The sequence below is a fragment of the Nyctereutes procyonoides genome, unplaced genomic scaffold, assembly GCF_905146905.1.
Source record: "Nyctereutes procyonoides isolate TBG_1078 unplaced genomic scaffold, NYPRO_anot_genome, whole genome shotgun sequence".
Classification (NCBI taxonomy): domain Eukaryota; kingdom Metazoa; phylum Chordata; class Mammalia; order Carnivora; family Canidae; genus Nyctereutes; species Nyctereutes procyonoides.
The window spans coordinates 5,335,281-5,353,906 of record NW_026575123.1 but is presented as its reverse complement, the minus strand read 5'-3'; the positions used below and the strand labels follow the sequence as shown (position 1 = coordinate 5,353,906).

Below are 18,626 nucleotides of genomic sequence, written 5' to 3'. Positions count from 1 at the left end.
ATCTTTGACATCATTATCATGTCTAAAACAGAAGATTTATGACCCATTAACCCCATATGTCTACTCATCTACAGAGATCCTGGTCTCCAGCCTGATTTTAAGATATTTTTCCAGGCAGTGATAAATCAACCAATAACCCAAAAACATTATTTTTGAGAATGTGGGCCTTATCTGTGCCTTCTATTGCTAATGGCCTTTGATCCTAGATTATTTTTCCTTTGCCACCTTTGGTAAAGAAGAAAGTTTCAGTTACATGAGTTTGCTTTTCTGCCTTCTGTGATCCAGTCACAGTGATTTTATCCTCTGTAATTCTCTAGAACTAGAGAGAGAAAATTCTGGAGAATACAAACCATCTTCCTTCCTTCCATCCTTCCTTTCCTTATATTTCAATATTTATTTTTAATTTTTTAAGGGCAGCCCGGTTGGCTCAATGGTTTAGCACCGCCTTCAGCCCAGGGCATTATCCTGGAGACCCAGGATCCAGCCCCACATCATGCTACCCGCATGGAGCCTGCTTCTAACCTCTGCCTGTGTCTCTGCCTCTCTTGTTCTCTGTGTCTCTCATGAATAAATAAATAAAATCATAAAATAAAATAAAGGTAATTCCAGGGCTGCATTCCTCGGGGATCCCTTGGTGGCTCAGCGGTTTTGTGCCTGCCTTCTGCCTGGGGCATGATCCTAGAGTCCTGGGCTAGAGTCCCACATCAGGCTCCCTGCATGGAGCCTGCTTCTCCTCTGTCTGTCTCTGCCTCTCTCTATTTCTGTGTCTCTCATGAGTAAATAAATAAAATCTTTTTTAAAAAATTGGAATGTAATTAACATACAGTGTTATATTTTACCACTCATCTTCTAATATGGTTGGAGACCCTACAAACTGTGCCAAGATGGTATTTGAGTCAGATTGAGCTTATAGAAAGTGTCACTGGTGCACCTGTGTCCCTTGCCCCATTGGCTAGATCATATGACCTCACTTATCTGATTGCATCATTAATCATTATACCAGTCTCTATTCAGACTGGATACTGTTAATGTACTACATATTTCCCATATTTACCTAGTCACTTCACCCATACTATATGTACTTGTCACAGTGTTAAGAGGAATGAAGCATAGGAACTGCGGGTCTATTTAACTACTAGTTGTTCGTTAAGGTAATCCAATCAATCAATAGGCTTTTAGCTTCAAAATACAGAAAAGAAGACAAAGTTATCAATAGTTCTTTCCTACAACCACATTGACAGCCACTTTCAATAGTTGCTTTGCCCTCTGGAAGGAGTCCTCAATGTAGCCAGGTTGGTGTAATCTTACTTTTAGCAAATCCTCAACCACCTGCCAAAGTGTTGGCATTCCTTTGTCACTGTACTCAAAGGACACCTGGCCATGTTGTGGGAAGATCATGAGATGTGTTTGAAAGCTGATACTAAGTGGCTTTCAAATTGTAATTCTGACACTTCTGGTTTATTTGACTTTTGGATATTACTTAGAATCTTGAAATTAAAACTTCTCTTTTGGGGATCCCTGGGTGGCGCAGCGGTTTGGCGCCTGCCTTTGGCCCAGGGCGCGATCCTGGAGACCCGGGATCGAATCCCACGTCGGGCTCCCAGTGCATGAAGCCTGCTTCTCCCTCTGCCTATGTCTCTGCCTCCCTCTCTCATTCTGTGTGACTATCATAAATAAATAAAAATTAAAAAAAAAAAAAAAACTTCTCTTTTGTAAAATGAGAATAAAGATGCCTACTTCATAGGAGTACTTTTAGAATTAGGTATGATACTATGAGCAAAATATTCAATCTAGTCCTCGGTGCATAGATGTGTTCGCCTACTGTTTGAATAGTAAATTATGGCTAGCCTAGTTATAACAGTTCAAACATGTTAGATTCTTTGCATATTAAAACACTCAAATGATCTGGAAGCTTGGAAACTATATGATTTGCAGCACAACCTTAGACAGTTTTGAGGATTTAAAATAGACCTACTATCCCCTAAGAGTTGAGGATATGAGATCAATACACTAAAGTCAAGGAGCTTACAGTGTTAGAGAAAATGTTTAGTCTTTTCATACTTATGTTTCACCATAAATTTATCAAATTCCTCTGTATCCTATCCCAATATATCTAAACTATTATGAACACCTAAAGAAAAGAAAGTTTCCATGTATAGACCAAAGATCAGTAAGCCCTGAAAGCGAGCACTAGCTCACATGTCCAGCGGCCAAAAAAAAAAAAAAAAAAAAAAAAAAACCTCCTTCTTAGGGCACCTAGGTGGCTCTGTCAGTTAAGCATCTGCCTTTGGTTCAAGTCATGATCCCAGAGTTCCGGGATTGAGCCTTGCATCATCAGGCTTTCTGCTCAGCAGGGGAGCTTACTTTTCCCTCTCCCTCGGCCCCCTCCCCCAGCTTGTGCTCGCTCTCCCTCCCCCCTCAAAAAGAGATAATAAAGTCTTAAAAAAAAAAAAACCTTCCTCAAAGATGTATCTGTGTTTTGATCTTCCTGTCCACTTGTGGGTGTAAACCACAGCCCTCTTACTCAACTTAGCATATTAGAGGACAATAAACCTATCTGGGGAAGTAGAAAGTTTTACAGGTTTTGGAAGAAAATGTTTATAACTATTTCAAGGCTGGCATTGTAGCTTGTGGGATTTGTAGAAGCTCCATATGATTTTTAGAAGAACCTAATTTTCACTAGGAACTTGTGGTTTTTATTACAGTAACGACTACTTCATGGACAATGTCACAGCCCCTGACTATATGAAAAATGTCCTTGTCCTCACCTTGCCTCCTGAGTATTCCATCTCCAATAGCTCTTTCTCCAAAGGCACACCACAGGTTAGTTTCATGAGTATGTTCTCTTTCCTTTGTCAAGGGTAAGATATTATCGTCCTATGCAGGACCCAAATTCTAAAGTAGCAATTGTTTTTTGTTTGTTTGTTTGTTTGTTTGTTTGTTTTACTCCCATTCACTTAACAAATGTAAACTGAGATCAACTATGGGCAATAGGAAGATTACTGATACTTAAACTCGTACTAGAGGTCACTCTGCTGGGCTCTACACCAACACAACAATGCACATTCTTACACTGGAATGGAAGTGACAATGTGGGAAAATAGGAAGAAGCCCTGCTAATTTGGGGAAGTTGAAACTAAACAATGTAAAAAAAAAAAAAAAAGTGAAGTTTCCTACATCCTAAAGCAACTTTCTGCTGTCACTGATATCAAAATTCTACCTTCAGAGATACAGATTTCTAGGTTAAGATATTGTCTTCTATTATAATTAAGTTGACCATTGTTTAAATTTGTCTAAGAGAGTCCTCCTTTATTCCTCTTACCCAGTATCTCATCTAGTTTAGCATTTATCCCAGAAAAAAAGAACCTGTAATTGGAGATTAAATCATGGCCACCTTGTTATAATGCAGGGGCCCCCGACTCTATAGCACATTGGGCCTTATCAGTCCCGCACCTTACTGTGACTAAATTCATCAGATGTATTCTGTCCTCAGAGTTGGTTGAGAGCAGTTCCCTCCTGGAAAGAGGAGGGAAAGAGCAGTACTGAGGACCCTGAACAAACTTGGGATGGCAAGCCACCTGCCAGATCCAAAGAGCTACAAGCGAAGTTGGGTGCCTTGGGAAGTATCACACTTTTTTCCTAGGTTAGCAGTTCTAAACCCTCCAAAAGACACTGAAGCCAATGAGAGGCATTTTCTTTTTATATATATTTCTAGCAAATATACTTCTGGGTGTAATATTCAGATATCATTCACACAGCTTCTAGGCTTTGGCAGAAGTGTGACTCTTCACAGGTAGGAGGTACAAAATGCCCAAGTTGACAGAATTTACTTGGTCTCAGGGGGCATAAGACTTTTAATACGGTCCCAACTCTGTGAAGACCACCATGCAACTGTCAAAAACTGTCTTCAAAGCAAGTTTAATTGTACCACCCAATCAAATCTCTCCCTGGCCCATTCAGGGTGCTGAGGGACAGAGAGTATTTTTACTGTTGTTCTCTTTTCTTCTTTGTGAACACATTAAACTATAAGCAACATCTTTTTTTCTATATAAAAGCACCCAAGAATTGTGAAAATGCTGCATGTTTTTCTTCCTAGTTGAAATGATAGATTTTGCCATCCTGGGAAAAAGGTATAACTGCTTTTAGTTCCTTTCCTAAAGGCAGTGTTCCAGGTTTATTGATTCCGAAGGAAAGGCAGAATTTTGATACCAGGTTAAGAAAAGAGCCCTGGCTCAAGGACGTATTTTCCAAAGGGCTTCTTTAATACCATCCCTAGGGGGATCCCTGGGTGACTCAGAGGTTTAGTGCCTGCCTTCAGCCCAGGGTGTGATCCTGGAGACCCAGGATCGAGTCCCACATCGAGCTCCCTGCATGGAGCCTGCTCCTCCCTCTGCCTTTGTCTCTGCCTTTCTCTCTCTGTGTATCTCATGAATAAATAAAAATTTTAAAAAAATACCCCCTATACTTCTCCTTACTATGCCTTTACCTTTCCAGCTACTCTGCTGACCCCAAGAATGTTTTGCTCCAGACTCAAAACCAGAATCTCTTTGTGGGAACTCATTTTAAAATTTTTCTTTCTCATTCAGACAAAGAATAACTTTGCTCTTGCCTACTTGAATGGAGTCTTGCTCTTTGGACACATGCTGAAGACATTTCTTGAAAATGGAGAAGCTATTACCACCCCCAAATTTGCTCAGGGCTTCAGGAACCTCACTTTTGAAGGTACTGGTTTCCTAGGAGCATACAACAGCAACAAAACTTAACTAACACTTTCTACAGAAAGCTGAAGAAATTCAGGCTTCGTGGATAGACTTTGGGAAACAAAGAGGGGGGTTTGGCAATAGATAGATGAACAGCTAGATATCTTTGAACTTATTTGAAGGCAAATGCTATTGCCTAAGTTGGGGGGTTACTCTTATCAATATCAGTATCCTAGTTTATGCTTTAGGATTTCAGAATCTTTTGTTACCAAAGAAAGAGCATATGGCTTGGGCTTTGTACTTATGAACAAGCTCATCACAGGGTGTTTTGGGCAGTGATGTCCTGACTGTGCTTGGAGACTAGCAGGAAGAGAACTCTCTGCCATTTGATTTTGGTACTTCCATATCTCCATCCTATCCTTTAGGGACCTGGGACTCTGTGTTACCCCTCACACAACCAAACCTCTCATAACAATATCATCCCAAAGTTCCCAATATATATTCCTCACTGGGAAGTTTGGTATCTTATTGTAATTTTGATTTACATTTCCCTGATGATTAGCAATATGAAGCATCTTTTCATGTGCTTACAGGCCATTGGTATATGTTCTTTAGAGAATATCTCTTCAGTCCCTTGCCCCTTTTTGAACTGTTTGGTTTTCTTGTCTGGCTATTAATGCCTAATCAGATATATGATTTGCAAATATTTCTCCTATTTTCCATGTTACCTTTTTATTCTGTTGGTAATGTCTTCATGCATATAGTCTTTAAATCTTCATGAAGCCCAATTTGCCCATTTTTTCCTTTGGTTGCCTGTGCCTTTAATATCATATCCAAGAATTCACTGCCAAATCTAATGTCATGAAGCTTTTGCTCTGTGTTTTCTTCTATAGTTTTATAATTTTAGGCCTTACATTTAGGTCTTATGCATTTTGAGCTATGTGGATATCCAATTTTTCCAGTATCATTTGTTAAAGATTCTCTTTTCCCCCAGTGAATAGTCTTGTCAGTTTTAGAAAAATCATTTGATAATATATGTACAGGTTTATTTCTGGACATCCTATTCTATTCCATTTGCTTAAATATCTGACTTTATGTTTTGGTTACTGTTTTGATTACTGTAGCTTTGTACCAAGTTTTGAAATTAAGAAGTAAGTCCTTCAGCTTTGTTCTTCTTTTTTCAAGATTATCTTGGCTATTTAGGATTTTTTGAGATTTCAGTTGAATTTCAAGATGACTTTTCCTATTTCTGCCAAAAAAAAAAAAATCATTGAGATTTTGACAGGAATTGCATTAAATAGATAGACCGTGTGGGTAATACAGATTTCTTAAAGATATTAAGTCTTCCAATACATAAACATGGGAGGTTTCCATTTATTTATATCTTCTCTAATTTCTTGCAGAAATGTTTTATAGTTTTTTCTGCACAAGTCTTTCACCTTGGCTAAATCGATTCTTAAGTATTTTATTCTTTCTGATGCTATCATAAATGGAATTGTATTTTTATTGAAATACAGTTGACACACAATGTTATCTGAGTTTCAGCTATATAACAGAGTGATTCCACAAGTCTATATTTTATTCTGTGCTTGCCGTGAGTATACTTACCAACTGTCACCATACAATCCTATTATAGTACCATTGACTATATTCCCTATACCTTTGATTATACATTGACTCTATTTCCTCTACTTTTTACCCCTATGACTTATTCAATCCATAAATGGAGACTTGTAAATGCCACTGGCATTGTGTGGCATCCTATTCTGAATGTTCATTATTATTGTATAGAAATAAAACTGATATTTGAGTGTTGACTTGGTATCACACTACTTTGTTGAACTCTCTTATAAGTTCTAACAGTTTTTTGGCAGAATCTTGAGAATTTTCAACATTGTAAAATCATACCAGCTGTGACTTTTACTTCTTCCTTTCCAATCTGGATACCTCTTATTTTTATCTTGCCTAGGTGCTCTGGCTAGGTATTCTAGTACTATGTCTAATAAAAGTGACAAGAATGGGCATCTTTGCTTTGTTCCTGATCTTAGAGGGAAAGCTTTTAGTCTTTCACCATTAAGTATGTTTTCTATGGGTTTCTCATAGACAGATTTTATTGTGTCGAAGTAGTTTTCTTGTTTTCCTAGTTCATTGTGTTTTATCAAAAAAGCATATTGAATTTTGTAAAAGGCTTTCTCTTCATCAAATTGATAAGATCATGCATTTTTTCCTTCATTTTTTAATGTGGTATATTATATTTATCAGCTTTTATATGTTGAAATATCTTTGCATTCCAGGAATAAATCTCTCTTGGTTATGGTGTATACTTCTTTTAATATGCTGATAAATTCTGTTTGCCAGCATTTTGTTGAGGACTTTCATATCAGTGTTTATTAGAGATATTGATGTGTAGTTTTCTGAGAGTCATTTTCTGGCTTTGGTATCAGAGTAATTCTGGCCATATAGAATGAATTATGGAATGTTTCCTCCTTCTCAGGTTTTTTTGAAAAGTTTAAGAAGGATTGGTGTTAAATATTCTTGGAATGTTTGTAGATTCAAACATTGGTAGCATAGTCAGTTGAGCATCCAACTATTGGTTTTGGCTCAGATTGTGATCTCAGGGTGATGAGATCAAGCCACTTGTCAGGCTCCACACTCAGCATGGAATCTGTGAAAGTTTCTCTTTCTCCCTCTGCCCACCTCCCTCTCCCACCATGCTCTCTCTCTCTCTCTAAAATAAATAAATAAATCTTTTTAAAAAGAAATATTTGTAGAATTGACCAATAAAGCCATCAGATCCAGATTTTCTTTGTGTTTTGGTCAGGAGATTTTTGATTACTGATTCAATCTCCCTAGTAGTTATAGGTCTATTCAGATTTTCTATTTCTTCATGGTTTAATCATAATAAATTTTATGTTTTTAGAAACTTGTCTATTTTATCTTGGTTATCCATGTTTGGTATGGAAATGCTCCTAATAATTTTTTAAATTTCTGTAGAATTGATTATAAAATCTCCACTTTCATTTTTTATTTTAGTAATTTGAGACTTTTTTTTCTTAGTCACTTACCTAAAAGTTTGCCAATTTTGTTGCTCTTTTTTGAAAAACCAACTTTCAGTTTCATTGATTCTTTTTCTGTTGCTTTTCAGTTCTATATTTCATTTACCTCTGCTCTAATCTTTATAATTTCCTTCCTTCTGCTAGCTTTAGGTTTAGTTTGTTCTTCTTCTGGTTCCTAGATTTTTGTTTTGCATTTGTTCTTATTTTTTAATGTAAACACTTCTGTAAATTTCCCTCTTAGCACTGCTTTTGCAGTGTCCCATAAGTTTTGGTATCTTGTGTTTTCATTTTTATTTGTCTCTAGGCTTTTACCAATTTCTCTATGATTCTTCTTTGATCCTTTGGCTGTTTAAGAGTATGCTGTTTAATTTCCACAAACTGGTAAATTTTCCAGTTTTCCTTCTGTTATTGAATTTTCATGTTATGGTCAGAGAAGATATTTTGTATATTATCTATTTTTTAAAATCTATTCAGACTTAATCTGTGGGCTAACATATGGTATATCCTGGAAAAGGCCTTACGCGCACTTGAGAATAAAGGTCTTATGTGTATTTTGTTGTTGGGTAGAATGTTCTGTATTTGTCTGTTAGATCTAGTTGGTGTATTGTTCAAGTCCTCTGTTTACTTACTTATCTTCCATCTTATTATTTCATCCATTATTTAAAGTAAAGTATTGAAATTTTTAACTATTACTGTAGAACTGTCCATTTCTCTGTTCAATTCTGTCAATTTTTGCTTCATATATTTTGGTAGTCTATTATTAGGTGCATAAATGTTGATAATTGTTATATATTCTTGCTGTGTTGAAACTTTCATTAATATGCAGTGTCCTTTGTCTCTTATAAAATTTTTTAATTTAAAGTCTATTTTGGGGGTTTCTGCGTGGCTCAGTTGGTTAAGCATCCAACTCTTGGTTCTTAGCTCAGGTTGTGATCTCATGGATTGTGAGATTGAGCCCCACATTGAGCTCCATGATCAGCGGAGAATCTGCTTGAAGACTCACACACACACACACACACACACACACACACACACACACACACACTTATGGCTTGTGCACGTATGTGCACTTTCTCTCACAAATAAATAAAGCTTTTTAAAAAATAAAGCCTATTTTGTCTGGTATTAGTATATGTACCCTGCTGTCTTTCAAGTTCCCATCTGCCTAGAATAGTTCAACCTATTTGTGTTTTTTAATCTAAAGTGAGTCTCTTATAGATATTATATAGAATCATTTTTTTAAAAAATGCAATCTCCTAATCTCTATCTTCTATTGGAGAATTTAATCTATTTTATATTTAAAGTAATTACTGACAGGGGAGATTTACTTTTGTCGTTTTGCTGTTTGTTCTCTATTGCCTTATAGCTTTTTGTCTCATTTTTTTGTCTCATTTTGTTTCATCTTCTTTTGTGTGTAGTTGGTTTATTTGTAGTCAAACATTTGAATTCCTGTCTTATTTTTTTGTTCATATTCTTTAACTATTTTCTTTGTAGTTACCATGGATATTATAGTTAACACCCTAAGGTTATTACATTCTAATTTGACTTCACATCAGTTTAACTTTGATATCCAAAAACTCTACTCCTTTAAGACATCCATACCCACCTCTTTCAGACATTGATGTGGCAAATACATCTTATACGTGTGTGTCCAAAAACACAAACTAATGATGTTTTAAGCATTAATCTCTTAAATTATGTCAAAAGCAAAATGTAGAGTTATAAACCACAGTTACAATAATGCTAGTTTTTAGACCATTTTTAAAAACACATTCATCTCTTAAATCCTGTAGAAAACAAGTGGAATTACACATCATTTTATGTTAATGCTAGATGTTATAATTGCCCATATATTCGCTTTTCCTGAGATCTTTATTTCTTCATATGGCTTCAAGTTGTTGTCCAGTGTCCTTTTATTTCAACCTGTAGGATTACCTTAAGCATTTCTTGTGGTGCAAGTTCAGGTGGTTACACTCTCTCAGCTTTTGTTTATCTTGGAATGTCTTACTTTCCTCCTCACTTTTGACAGAAGGATTCATTGGATAAAGAATTCTTGGATGAAAGTTTTTCTTTTGGCATTTTGAATATATCATTCCACTGCCTTCAGACCTCCAAAATTTCTTTTTTTTTTTGATCTCCAAAACTTCTAATGAGAAGTCTGCTAAAAATCTTATTATCTCTTGCATGTGACAAATCACTTCTCTCTTGCTTTCAAAATTGTTTTTTTAATTTTTATTTAAATTCAATTTAATTTAATTAACATATATTGTATTATTAGTTTCAGAGGTAGAATTCAGTGATTCATCAGTTGCATACAACACCTAGTGCTCATTACTTCAAGTGCCCTCCTTTTTTTTTTCAAGCGCCCTCCTTAATGCCCATTACCTAATTACCCCCATAACCCCATCCAATTCTCCCCCAGCAACCCTGTTCATTCCCTATCATCAAAAGTCTCTTGTGGTTTGCCTCCTTTTCTATTTTCATCTCATTTTATTTTTCCTTCCCTTCCCCAGTGTTCATCTGTTTTGTTTCTTAAATTCTACATATGACTGAAATCATATGTTATTTGTCTTTCTCTGACTGACTCATTTTTCTTAGCATAATACCTTTTAGTTCTGTCCATGTCATTGCAAACGGCAAAATTTCATTCTTTTTGATGTCTGGTTTTGACAGTTTGATTAAAATGTGTCTCAGTATGGCTCTCTTTGAATTTGTTCTATTGGAGTTTATTGAGCTTCTTGGATATTTATTCATGTGTTTCATCAAATTTGAGAAGTTTTGGGCATTATTTCCTTAGATATTCTCTCTACTGCTTTCTCTCTTCTTATTTATTCTTCTTCTGGGACCTCCACAATGCATATGGTGGTCTGCTTATGGTGTTACACAGGTCCCTTAGGCTCCGTCCACTTCAATTTTTTTTCTGTTCCTCAGACTTGATAATTTCCATTGTCCTATCTTCAAGTTCACTGATTCTTTCTTCGGCCTGCTCAGATCTGCCTTTGAATCTTCCTAGTGAATTTTACATTTCAGCTATTGTGTTTTTCAGTTCTAGAATTTCCTCTTGGTTTCCTTTCTAGGTTTTCTCTCTCTTTATTGGTATTTCCATTTTGTTCACATATCATTTTTCTGACATTATCTATCTCTTCCTTTAGTTCTTTGAGCACCTTTAGGACAACTGTTTTAAAGCCTTTGTCTATTAGATACACCATCAGGTATTTTTCCAGGATTGTTTCGGTTGATTTATCTATTTTTTCTTTGGCTACACTTACCTGTTTCTTTGTCTGCTCTGTGATATTTGTTGAAAACTGGATATTTGAATCTAATAATGTGATAATCCTAGAAATCACACTGTAAATGGGGAATTTTTACTAGTTTAGTAAAATTCTTAGCAAAAACTTTTCACTGATAATTAAAAGGACTCAATTGGTGATTACATTTTCATTCTAAATGCAATGCAAACATTTTCCCTTCTAACTAAATACTAAATAGCATCTCTCTTTAAAATATCCATCAGAGATTTCAAGGCCAAGAGCCAATGGGTATTTTCTCTGATTAGTTCATTGAGATAATTTTTCAGTAAAAGAGAACAATTTTAACCTATTTTGTACCCTCTGTAAACACATAACTGGTTTTTTAATCAAAAGTAAAAAATATCCTTCAACTCTTTCTGATTTTGCCCTAGGGCATGCAGGTCCTGTGACTTTGGACGACTGTGGGGATATTGACAACACTATGATGCTTCTGTATACTTCTGTGGATACCAATAAAGTATGTCTGATTTCTTATCAGGAACTTGGGGTGAAGTGATAGCAAAGGAATTAGAGAAGTTGTTTTCAAAATAGGCAAGTTATCTATTTCAGAAACACAATTATGACCTACTTAGGACTGTATTTAAGCATTTTAACCCATACCTTATTTAGAATGTCCACACTCTATTGACTATATATAAAATACCCACCCAGAATACATTGATATAAAGATCAGACTGTTGATGGGATAACAATGAAAGAATGACAGTTCTCTCCTAAGAATTATTTATTCATTTCCACAGCTAAAAATTTCAATGAAACATTCCCTGTTCTCTCAATCTGAAGTCATGAAAATCATTGTGTAATCTTTCTGACACATATAAACAGTCCTATAATGTCATGCTTTTATTCACATTCTATATCTCTTTTCTCCTTACCTACCTACAGAGGTTCTTTAAAGAGAGTGGGTCTTAATTCTCTATGCCTCCAGCTTCTTATATGCCTTAGCTTCTTATATGGCATATAAGTTGATTGATAAGCATTTAATTTAAAAACAAAACATCTGTCTTTATGTCACCCAAAGTTGTGCCCATCACAAACTGTAAAAGCCACTGTTATAGCCAACCAAATGGTCTATAGAAAGTTTTTTTCTTTAATATTTTGTGTCCTGACATAACTAGAAATCTAGGAGAAAAAGTTACTCATTTTTTTCATATGATTTTCCCAAGTGATTATTATGATATCTTTAAGCCATATATTCAGTGTATTTTTTAGAGATTTATTTATTTATTTATTTATTTATTTATTTATTTATTTATTTATGAGAGACACAGAGAAAGGCAGAAACATAGAGGGAGAAGCAGGCTCCTCACAGGGAGCTTGATGAGGGACTTGATCCCCTGACTGGGCATCACACCCTGAGCCAAGGGCAGATGCTCAATCACTGAGTTACCCAGGTGCCTCATGTATTTAGTGTATATATATTGATTCACTTTCTCAAAGATATCTGTAATGGAAAATGTGGAAATCTAGAGGAAGGATTTCAGATTGAGGAAGTTAAACCAGAAATTTGGAGACAGCACCTCAGAAAAGTACTCCACAGTTTTCAGTTACCATATAAACCTTTAATATAATGATATATTTCACATAATTTTCATAGGAATACCTTTTAAAAAGTTTCATCAGTGCTCCAATTATTACAGTAACTACAAAGATAATTATACTCCTCTCTAAATTATTTGTACTTGGAATGGTGCTCTTGGAGAGAAGCAAATACATGTGGTAAGATCCTACATCAGCCTCATAATTGCTCCTCAGTATGAAAAATGTACTATGCACTATTTGGGTAGGAGTTACTGGTATGATCATAAAGTAGTGTATGATCATAAAGAAACAAAAATAATTGACCCACCTGGGGCTTAAGTCTACTTTCAGGCTGTGAACCAATAAATGGATACTAACTAGCAAGCTCCTGGCTGCTAAATATTACCTTGTTTCACTGAGAATTATTACTATGAAATTCAAATGTCATTGAGCAGGACAATTTCATCAGAAGTCATTCTAAAATGTCTTTTTCTTTTCATACTTCTTCCTTTTCATGCCCTGACACAGTACAAGGTTCTCTTGACCTATGACACCCATATAAATAAGACTACCAAAATGGATAAGAGACCCACATTCATCTGGATGAACCACAAACTTCCTAATGATATTCCAGGCCAGGGTAAGATGTCCTTTAGTGAATTTTGTTTCCTTGAAGTTGCTTTTCAGGTAAGATAAGTACATTCTGTGGTTTATGCAATTAGCCTGTTTTGTTTTGTTTGTTGCCTGAATTTGCCAGGTTGTAAAATGTGGACTTTACTTCCCTGCCCAGTGAACAATATTACAGTTCTGATTAAATGCTGAAGATACCTCTATTCTAATTTAGCTATACCTATCTTTAATATGTGTCCTACCTGACCACTGAGAAAAATTATCCTATAGAAAACTAGGTTTGACAATTGGCAAAATGAACAGAGAGATATGTATTCTTAATGCCATGTATTCCATTTTATTGCAATAAATTCAAAATATGCATATTTCATCAAGGAACACAAGATGCCATCAGCCATAAGTTATTAGTGAGTATGGCTTCAAAAGTCTCCTCCATTTCCTCATAGGACACATACTTGGGTTATATGATGGCTACTCACCTACTTACAATGAAGTCCTATCATGTTATGGAAAGCCCTAACATGACCAGGACTTCACTCATGCAACTTCTGATGCAACCATATAGCATTGGCCATCACTGGACAGGGCCAGCCAAGTATCTCCTGAGCAACAAGGTCTCAAGACAATCTGGCTTAGCCAAGGCTTACGACAATGAATAGTAAGTTATTCTGCATTATTAATCTATATCTAGAGAAAAAAGTTTAAATTTGAACAAATATTTATGCCCAAAGATGCAAAAAAAGTGGAAGTGACATTAATAAAATTATTTAGCAAATGATGATATAATCCCTAAATGGAGGATCATAAGCTAATTAAAATAATTATTTACAAAGAATCTTAAATGATGTAGGAAAACTCATGAGGTAAATTAAGAGGAAAATAAACAGCTTTTTTATTTAATGAGATTCTAACTTTGTAAAACAATATTAGGAATAGCTTGTAAAGAAATATGCTAAAATGTTAACCGTGGTAGCTGCCTCTGAGTAATGATAGTAGGAGTGGGGTTTTTTTGTTTGATTGGGGTTTTGTTTTGTTGCTATTTTATATTTTTTCTTAATTTTTTCCATAATGACTGTATTAATTTACAATTTTAAATATTAAAATATAAACTAGAAATATTTTTTTCCTTGCGCTTCTATCGCCAAAAACTGAGGTTGATATGACTTAAAAAGTTCTGGTTTGATGTACTTGCTTATATTAAAGCTCCTACTAATGCTTTCAGTCCACTTACATTCCATAGGTCAAATATGGTTTAAAAATGATCCCGTCTTTAAAAAAGGGGGGGGGGATGCCTGGGTGGCTTAGTGGCTTGAGCGTCTGCCTTTGGCTCAGGGTGTGACCCCGATCCCAGGATCGAGTCCCATATCGGGCTCCCTGTGAGGAGACTGCTTCTCCCTCTGTCTAATGTCTCTGCCTCTCTCTGTGTGTCTCTCATGAATAAAAAAATTAATCTTAAAAAAAATAAAAAATGATCCCTGTGTTTCTACACAATAACCATCAGCAGGTGACTAAAGCAAAGAGGGAAGTGGGAAGTGAAGTTCCCATTCTTCTAAACAATAAGAAATCTTGAAATGATTTCAGATTTACTGCTATTATTGCTTTTTAAATTTGATTTCTTTTCATTAGCAAGCTTTTTAAAGATTATCTCTAGAACCATCTGCAAGTTTTCTAGGTTTAAACCAAACTTACTTTTGAAAAATACCTGTTTTCTCATGCATTTCTGTAACTCTCTACTTTTTTTTGTAACTTTTTGAATTACATTTTTTTTCTTTTCCCTTAATTATAGCACTTAGTGACAATGTTACTTTGCATCTTTAATATATTTCTTTAAGAGTTTTTAGTTATTTTTATGCAATAAGAGTACTGTGCTTTGTAAAATGCTCAACTTCTCAAAAAGTAATTTTTGAGAGAGCTCTCATTATTTACCCAAAAGAGATCACATTAAATATTTATATTATATTATTCATATTACGGGGACATTGTTATCATTCCGAGCAACTTCACTTCATCCTCATTTAATCAGAGAATTCAGTTAGCCAGAGCTTTTCATTACTCAACTGTTACTACATGTATTTTTTTAAGATTTTATTTATTTAATCATGAGAGACACACAGAGAGAAGCAGAGACATAGGCAGAGGGAGAAGCAGGGTCCCTGAGGGGAGCCTGATGTGGAACTCGATCCTGGACCCCAGGATCACAACCTGAGCTGAAGGCAGACACCCAACGGCTGAGCCACCCAGGCGTCCTTCAACTGTTACTACACTTAATTGTAACCTTTATAAATTAACTCAATCTTTCAAATAGCATACAAATAAGATATTCATATGGTCTTTTATCTGGGGACACAATTGCCCTCTAAGTAACAGAATGTTTCATCTGAAGATACCACCATCACTGTCCCTTCATTCATTCTACAAAGATTTACTGAATTTTAGGCAGTGTTCTAAGCACCTGGGACACAGCAATGGACAATGCACATTTGTTTCTGCTTTTTATCCACACCATCATCATCTGCCTCCTGGGTTACAATAACATCCACCTGACTTCCTGCTTCAGGCCTGCTGTCCACCTCCAGTCCAACCAACATTGCCACCAGAATGAAACCATGGATCCAGTTATATTACACTATTGCTAACACTCACTTGGCAGTTCCACTTTACTCCAGTAACATCCAAATCACTTATTTTTTATTTATTTATTCATTAGAGAGGGAGCAGGGAGCCGGATGTGGGACTGGATCCCAGGACCCCAGGATCATGCTCTGAGCCAAAGGCAAATGCTCAACCTCCTGAGCCACCCAGGCATCCCCCAAATGACTTATTATAGTACAAAATGCCTATGATCTTCCTACCTCTCCAGCCTTATCTTTCTTCTTACCTGAAATCCCTTCCCCATTCCTTCAGTTTCTACCCACTTCCTTAAAAAAGAGGGAGTGTCTTGCAAATTCATGCCTCTGTGCCCTTAGTGATGATACTACCTCTGATGAAAATGTATCACTCCCCCATATGACTGGTAAACACCCACTCATCTTCAACATTTAACTTGGATTTCATTTTTCTTAACATCCCAAAAGGCTACTGATCTTGCCTATGTCCCACCAGACTTCTAGAATAGAATTTATATCATATTAAGATTTTATTTATTTAATCATGAGATTCACACAGAGAGGGGCAGAGACATAGGCAGAGGGAGAAGCACGGTCCCTGAGGGGAGCCTGGTGTGGGATTCGATGCCGGGACCCCAGGATCACGCCCTGGGCCGAAGGCAGGCGCTAAACTGCTGAGCCGCCAGGGAGCCCCAAATCTATTATTTTTTTAATTTAAATTCACTTAGTCAACAGAGTACGTAATTAGTTTCAGATATAGAGTTCAGTAATTCATCAGTTGCATATAACACATCTTATGTGTTAGTGCCCATCATCCATTTATCCCATCTCCCCACCCACCTCCCCTCCAGCAACCCTCAGTTTGTTTTCTATAGTTAAGAGTCTCTCAGGGCAGCCTGGGTGGCTCAGTGGTTTAGCGCCGCCTTCAGCCCCAGGCCTGATCCTGGAGACCCGGGATCGAGTCCCACATTGGGTTCCCTGCATGGAGCCTGCTTCTCCCTCTGCCTGTGTCTTTGCCTCTCTCTTTCCCTGTGTCTCTCATGAATAAATAAATAAAATATTTTTTTAAAAAGTCTCTCATGGTTTGTCTCTCTTTCTGATGTCTTCCATTTCAGTTTTCCCTCCCTTCCCCTATGATCCCTCTGTGCTGTTTCCTATATTCCACATGAGTGAAACCATATGATAATTATCTTTCCCTGATGCACTTATTTCCCTTAGCATAATACCCTCCAGTTCTATCTATGTCGATGTAAATCATAAGATTTCATCCTTTTTGATGGCTGAGGAATATTCATCTATATACCTCATCTTCTTTATCCATTCATCTGTTGATGGACATCTGGGCTCTCTCCACAGTTTGGTTATTGTGGACATTGCTGCTATAAACATTGGGGTGCAGGTGCTCCTTCAGCTCACTACATTTGTATCTTTGGGGTAAACACCTAGTAATGTAATTGCTGGGTTGTAGGGTAACTTTATTTTTAACTTCTTGAGGAACCTCCACTGTTTTCCAGAGTGGCTGTACCAGCTTGCATTTCCACCAACAGAGGCATCCTTCCCAACGTTTGTTGTTTCCTGACTTGTTAATTTTAGTCATTCTGACTTGTATGAGGTGGTATCTCATTGTGGGTTTGGGTCTATTCTTTATTCACATCTGCCCAACACAGTGCCAAGGAAGGAAGGAAGGAAGGAAGGAAGGAAGGAAGGAAGGAAGGAAAATATGAGATAACTTTAAATCCGTTTCTACTCAGCACTAATCCACACTGTGTTAACTTTAGTCAATTTACTTCTCTGAGTGTGAGTTTCTTCCTTCTTCAAATCAGGAGATTTGTTAACTGATTCCAAGATTTTTTCCAACTATTATATGATATGAACTCATCACTATGAATCTAATTAAGTAGTATGTATAACCACAGCAGCCACCAGAAGGCAGCAGAAGCTTAACCTTTGAACCAATGTAATACTGTGACTTGATTAACTCAAGCAAAACCAAAAAGTATGTTGAATTAACAACTGCTATACTTAAATAGTGTACAGTATATTTAAATATCATAAATATACTTAGTGCAGTGAGATGTGCATGCTGGGGCGGGGGGCAGATAGGAATTGAGATGGGGGAGGACCCAGCAGCCAGAAGGTTCCCTAATCCCTCCAGTTCATGCTCTAATCTAAGGGATGTTTAATTCCAGTACACTGATGAGTAGAGTCAATAAACAGAATTGTATTTCTCATATCGACTTTGAGAGCGATGGTAATGGCAAGGGTGGTGGGGTGACAGGAGTGATGTTCACAGTAATAAACAGGATTCACACCTTCGGATATGTCCATGCAAACCCAAGTACTAATCTGTTTCTGCCCTGATGAGAAGAGAAATCCAGAGCTCACATTTTCACTGTTACCAGTTTCCCCATAGAAGAAAACAAGGTAACAAACAGAGGCAAAGTCCTGTGTTAGCAAAGCATAAATTGCTCAAAGTCATCCCCTATAGAAAGCCTGGAGTCATTTTTCGTGAAGGGAATTCATACATATAATTTTAAAATCCAATAGTAAAAATATTCATAATGGAACGTGAGTGTGCCTGGTCCCATCTCTGTCAGTTCTGATCTCTCAGTCACTCTGCCTTTAGTTTGCTGCATATTTCTAAATAATATCCATATATTTCTCGATTTATAAGTTTTGGATGTTATCTGTTTATTTCTTGTATTGATAAAAGATTTAGTTCATCTTCACTAGCCCTACTTTTTTCTAGCCTTTTCTCAATATAGTCATATCTTTTTGTCAATACATTTATTGGGTGCTTTT

At 36.4% G+C, this 18,626-nt stretch overlaps 1 protein-coding gene and 1 long non-coding RNA gene across 3 annotated transcripts in view; one reads left to right on the top strand and one right to left on the bottom strand.

The window, feature by feature from the left end:
• The window catches only part of LOC129517158 (uncharacterized), a 109,858-nt gene that overhangs the window by 8,431 nt on the left and 82,801 nt on the right, over positions 1 to 18,626 (bottom strand). The gene's annotated exons all lie outside the window — the stretch shown is intronic.
• The window catches only part of GUCY2C (guanylate cyclase 2C), a 77,020-nt gene that overhangs the window by 19,541 nt on the left and 38,853 nt on the right, over positions 1 to 18,626 (top strand). The window contains exons 8-11 of the mRNA XM_055336806.1: positions 2,706 to 2,823; positions 4,587 to 4,722; positions 11,439 to 11,524; positions 13,117 to 13,228. Coding sequence (XP_055192781.1) covers positions 2,706 to 2,823; positions 4,587 to 4,722; positions 11,439 to 11,524; positions 13,117 to 13,228 — 452 coding nt within the window. The remainder of the gene's footprint in view (positions 1 to 2,705; positions 2,824 to 4,586; positions 4,723 to 11,438; positions 11,525 to 13,116; positions 13,229 to 18,626) is intronic.